Source organism: Sprattus sprattus, assembly GCF_963457725.1.
Source record: "Sprattus sprattus genome assembly, chromosome: 11".
In the NCBI taxonomy this organism is placed as follows: domain Eukaryota; kingdom Metazoa; phylum Chordata; class Actinopteri; order Clupeiformes; family Clupeidae; genus Sprattus; species Sprattus sprattus.
In genome coordinates, this window is record NC_137909.1 from 7,835,251 (window position 1) to 7,841,250 (window position 6,000).

A 6,000-nucleotide genomic window follows, 5' to 3' on the forward strand; every position below is an offset into this window, starting at 1 on the left:
CATCTTGGACTGACGTCAGCTCCAGACGGTCCTGAGGGCTGTCAGGCTGAGTGGGAGGGGGCGGACACTTCTGAGGGGTAGATCGGAGACGTGACACTCCTCTGGGATAGTGGGGACCTGGGCTCCCTAGTCGGGCCCGTGGAGAGCTTTAATCATGCATGAGGGCCGAGTAATTACACTGGCAGGGTGGTGCTGGACCAACATCTCCAGTTACCATCTGTAAATAAGCCAAAAGGTCAGGAAACACCAGAATTCACACAGGGACCTGACGTACGCATGCCACATCTACCAATGGGGCTTTCTGCATACACACCTGAAGGGGGAGAAGCCTGGAGCAGTAGACTTGTGCATGCTGGTTATCCATAGAGTTTGTTCACATTGGAAGTACACTTGGAAGGACAGGATTGGCAGACAGTGCAATCAGAATCTGGACTGTGGGAGGATAACTGCCTGTTCTCTTCCTGCAAGGCTGACACATTCAAGGCCACCCTTTATGTGTAACATGATCAGCTCAGAGGAAACATCTTTTATGGATTATGCACCTGCAGAGAAACGTTTTGTGTCCACGCATCTTAGGCTCCGAGTGGGTTTCAGGAGTCCACCAGGGAGGGCTAGGCCTATAATTTCTCTGTCTGATTCAAACCTGCTTTAAAATGATTATGCATACACAACAAATTGGTCGTGACACTGCCTCGAAAAAAAGAAAAGAAAAAATGTGAGTCACGCAGAGAAACTGGCAGATTTGAAAAGCATTTAGCGGCACTTAACCTAACCAAGCAGGGCCCAAGTGGAAGACTAGAGCTTTCAAGTGTGCACGACAGCCCAGGGATCCCAGCACTCTCCACAGCTTTGCAGGACTCATCTGCATGTAGCCTCACTGGAGGATTCAACTCCTACTCGGAATATCAAAGCCAAACTGAATCACCGACAGCCGTCTGTGAAGCACTCCCATCTGACAACACCTACCTCTGTACTGGGAGAACATACAATACAAAACGGTGACACTTCCTTTTGTTCACTGGAATCCTAATACTACTACACCTGAAGCTGTGGCTGCGACTTCTACCATGTGCATGAGCTCATGATTATCATTGAGCTGTGCTTAATCGCTGCAGCTAATTAATCGCCAGCTTTCCTAGAATTGTGGACACAATGAATCATTTCATAAACCTTTTTATGAGAAAGGCACTGCACTTAAGCACTAAGCAGACAAGATGTGGATATGATCTCCATGGCGCAGGCAAGCCCCAATAGAGCAGGACTCTTCCACGCCCCTTTGGCCTTCAGGGTTCCCTTAAAGGCTATGTGAGTGCTACACATTCCCCTGTACCCTGTAACCTCAACTGTATGTCCAAACATTCACCTCTCTAAAGGTCAGTCTGGTAACTGGATTCAAGAGAAGCTATTTCAGAAGTCACTAGGAAAACCAAAACATTTTGTATGCAGGCAAAAACCTGACCAAGACCAGATAAGAATTTCACAAATGGGAGTTTCAAATCAAACATCTTCGATCTTAAACATCTGTGCAACTGTGTGTGATTAATTAACTGTGCTACTTACCACCCTTCATACAGCTAATTAATAAAACCTAAAGGGACCTGTCCATGTCATTGGGTTGAAAACATTAACAAGGGATGTGGTATTGACTAGATTTCCCAAAAGACTCCTCATAATGACATACAAATCCCCCATGGCATTTGCATTGCATTTGGTTTCTGGAATTAGACACGGCATATGAAAATGACATATCCACAGCATCACTCAGGCCGTTTTATTAGGGATGCCATTTACTCCGGGGAGTTCTCAAACAAGAGAGGAGTACACCCTGCCCTCTGCAACCTTATGTGCCAACTAGTGTTCGAGCCTCCGCACTGCAAGCCATAAGCACCGCTCATTAGAGAATCAATTATGCTCTAAGCAAGAGGTGGTGAGGGACTCCGGGAGCCCAGCTGGCCTTGTGCCAGAGGATGGGCCAGCTTTAATCAAAAGAGTCCTGACTCCCATGTTCCTTTCACACCTCCACCACCTAAGATGGAACAATCCAATTAGGCATCCAGGAGTCATGGCTCATCCCTGGGGCTGGGGAAGTTTCCCAGGGTCCTGGTTAACAATGCCTCCATCAGTCCATTTACAACTCAGAGTCTGTCTAAATGTCAGTCTACATATTGGGAGATAAGTGAGATTTTATTTTAATGCAGACACAAACCAAACATGTGAGCTGGACAACAAGCATCCTTACTTAGGGGTATCTGACTGCAGTAAAAAAGAAGACACTCCTTGAATCACATACAATTACCATACTGGTATGCAGTAATGCTGTTTTGCATTCCAGTGTTATAACTTTCTGATATTAAAGGATGAGGCTAAATGTACATATATTTACAGGGCTACATGTTATAACATTCGGAGTGGAAAAAATACACACCGAAGTCTGAGTGCCTAATGGTCATTGTGTTGGGTCTATCCGCACTGACACTTCAAAATGGCAACGGGTTGAAAAGGGAAAACAATCATCATACCAATGCTCGAGCAGATGTTAGCTAAAATGCAATTATTACATTGAGACATCAACAGCATGGAGGAAACATAGACTTCCGATAAATCCTACAGCACTTGCACCCGTATGCAAATGTATGAAGGTAGTACTTGTTGGATGCGAGTGACTGCACAGCCATGGTAGCAGCGGGTCAATGACGTTAATGCATCAAAGGCTAATGCACAGCACGTTTAAATGCATTCAACATCACAATGCCAAGAAGGCTTTAGACTCTTATTTTATTCTGCCCCTCTTCGGCTGAAGAGACCCTGGAATTCAGCCGCGCGGAGAGGTAGAGATGACATTGACCATGCGTGCTGTTCGTTTCGGAGAACGACGGATAAGGACACACGTTAAAGCTAGCAAAACTGCACTAAGACTGTCCAAGTCTCCAATAAAAAATACAAACCATAGTCTGGAGATAAGCAGTAACCATAAGATGTCAACAAGGCTCGAAATGACAGTAAAATTCTTAACAGCAGGATGCTGGATAGCTAGCCAGGATAGAGAACTTTAACACTGAACCGACTATCGAGTCAGGCGCGTATTTCATGATGTAGCTAGTCAGACAGCTAGCTAGCATCTGCTGTTAAGGAAATAAGAACCAGAGATGCAATACAAGCTAGTTAACTAGTTTTCACAAAAAACATGATCAAAGCCAAACAAATTTCGTGTTATGTCAAAACTTAACAGATTTAAAAAGCAACACAGGGGTACCACAAAGCGTCCTACACTAATGAGGATTGTACACTCGGTGAACTAATGATTTAGCTCGCTAGCCAGCATTGCCACTTAGCTAACACTGCGGTCAGCTAACTGGCTGGCTGGCTTCAAGTGTCACATACTGCTAGCTATTTTGAGGTTAGCCAGCATATTAAAAAATGCATCTCATAAAAAGGCTCTCTGATAAAAAAAATAACACAGAAAAGCTCACCTTTGACAAGCCTTTCGGTGGTGGACTGTTTGATCTGCTCTTTTTTTTCAGACATCCTGAAATGTTCTCTGGTTCGAAAAATTAATTCCTCCGTGTAGCTAGCTAGCGATAGCTAGTTAAATCAGCTAGCAACCTCTGCTAGCTACGTTTTGCTATTACCAATGTGGCTAATATTCGTTGCCAGACACAGGACAACCCAAAATGGGATGCGATGTCTATATTGCATTTAACAGTTTAACTCTGAAAGGGGAGGGGAAAGGGGAGCCGGCTTTAACCCTAAAATTGTATTTTCCTTCCGTATCTGTCCTTCGTTTGCTAGTTGCCCAGCTGCTGTCAATTTTCAGTCAGCGATGAATCAACGAAGCAAGGAAAAAACGTTACAAGAAAAATCTCCTTGCAAAATGTTTAGAGAGAAGTCTAATTTCCCAAAACCGAAGCTACTACTTATACGACACAAAGCACTCATCTGTGGTTCTAATCTATTTTTAGCTACAGGTAAATGCCTCGTTGCTTTGTTTTTATCTCTCTCTGTCTTCCAGTTTTGACGTGAACCGTTGAATCGTCCAGACTCTCCCCTCTTCTCTCGGATTAAATTCTAATCCACGAACAAGCGGATTTCCTAGAACATGTCGGAGTTTGGTGACCGCAGTGTTTCATGGGTAATGAAGTTTCGCAATTTCATCATTAACCTAGCTAATGTGTCATTCAAGATTACACATCGTTACAATACCGCTTTATGAATTATATATGTATCGTATATATATATATATTTTCAAAACACTTGACCAGAAAACATTATTGTAATTCAGTGAAAACATTGCTTTATCGCTATCATGTAAAAGCAAGATAGCCTACATACGCGATTTGAAACAGATCCCACTAGTGCCGCTCTGTGGCCAAATTGAGAAGGAGCAAATAAATGTAATATACGTGTCCTAAGAGGCCAATTTACATAAATAATAATACAGGTTTTAAAGAGCAATATTTTCCTAATAGCAAAATATTGGATAGGTGGTGTAGTATTTGAGAATATTGTTTAAAAACAATGCAAACCAGTGGTTGAAGTAGGACTGGATTTTACTAAAACTCACTATATTTACTGTATTTGTCTGTATTTTATGGAAGATTGGTTGAAAACTGAAGCAATCACATATGAATCAAATCATAATAATTATAATTAATATAATGAAAATGATATATAATTATAATATATATATATGATCAAATTGTATATAATTTCAGTCTATAAAAGATTAATAGAATGTAAAGAGTTTAAATAAATATACCTAAACTACTCCCTTTTCCTCCCCACAGAGATTGGATAACATATGTGCTAACCAAGGAACAGCTGGGGCAGACTAATTAGTCATATTTAAATGCATAGCATTATTTATAATGATAGGTACTAGTGTCACATATTTATAATCAAAATATTTATTTGCTAAATAATTGAGATTGGTTGAAATATGTCAGTCGGGATTCAATGCTAATTTAACAAATCTGACAAATCTGAGAAATGCCAGTCTGATGATACTAGTGAAACAGATTGTGATCAAAACTACCTTAGACATAAGCCAAAATGCTCAACAATTTCCTCTCATACCTGAAAAAACAAAACTTTTTCGTGATCAGCCCTGAAAAGATGTAAACCTGGACTTTGGTCTGAAGGCATAGGGGATTTTATCTGCATGTTCATTCTAACACCTGTTTTTTTTAGTTTTTTTTAGATAATAATAATAATTAATTTTATTTTTAGTTAACTTTTCATTCAAAAGAATCTCAGAGTGCCTACATAGAAACTAACTATAATAATACAATAATATAAAAAAAATTGTTAACATGAGCATAATAGAAAACTAAGTGGTTCTAGATTTAACACAAGGCCAGAAATGCCTTCCTGAATAAAAATGTTTTAAGTCCAGCTATAAAGGAGTCCAGCGTCTGCGTTGCCCTTAGGTGGTCAGGGAGGCTGTTCCATAAGTGTGGCGCTGCCGAGCAAAAGGCCTGGTCGCCCATGGTGCGGAGCTTGGTTTTGGGGACGCTGAGGAGCAAGCTGTTTGAAGACCAGAGGGTGCAGGTGGAGGTTTGGGGAGTAATTAATTATTGCGGGTAGGGAGGTGCATGCCCATTTATGCATGTATGGGTGAGTATAAGGACATTGTAGTCAATCCGGAAAGAGACAGGGAGCCAGTGTAGTGAGTGTAATATTGGTGTTATGTGCTCATATTTCTGGACCTTCATCAGGATCCTGGCAGTGCTGTTTTGGATGTATTGCAGCTTCTGGATGTTCTTGCCAGTAATCCCATAGAAAAGCAAATTACAATAGTCCAGTCTTGAGGAGATGAAGGCGTGGACAAGCTTCTCTGCATCTAATAGGGTTAAAGTGGGGCGGAGTTTAGAAATGTTTCTTAAATGATAAAAGGAGGTTTTGTACAGGTGTTTTACATGGTCATTAAAGGTCAGGTGAGAGTCAAACCTAACTCCAAGATTTGTTACTGTGGAGGAAAGTCGGATGACCTGGCTGTCGAAG

General features: G+C 41.4%; 1 protein-coding gene across 1 annotated transcript in view; it reads right to left on the minus strand.

Moving 5' to 3' along the window:
* The window catches only part of ppp3ccb (protein phosphatase 3, catalytic subunit, gamma isozyme, b), a 31,695-nt gene extending 27,650 nt beyond the window's left edge, over positions 1-4,045 (minus strand). Inside the window, exon 1 of the mRNA XM_080847175.1 lies at positions 3,471-4,045. Within this exon, the coding sequence (XP_080703301.1) occupies positions 3,471-3,525 (55 nt within the window). The 5' untranslated portion in view covers positions 3,526-4,045. The remainder of the gene's footprint in view (positions 1-3,470) is intronic.
* Positions 4,046-6,000: the final 1,955 nt, after the last annotated feature.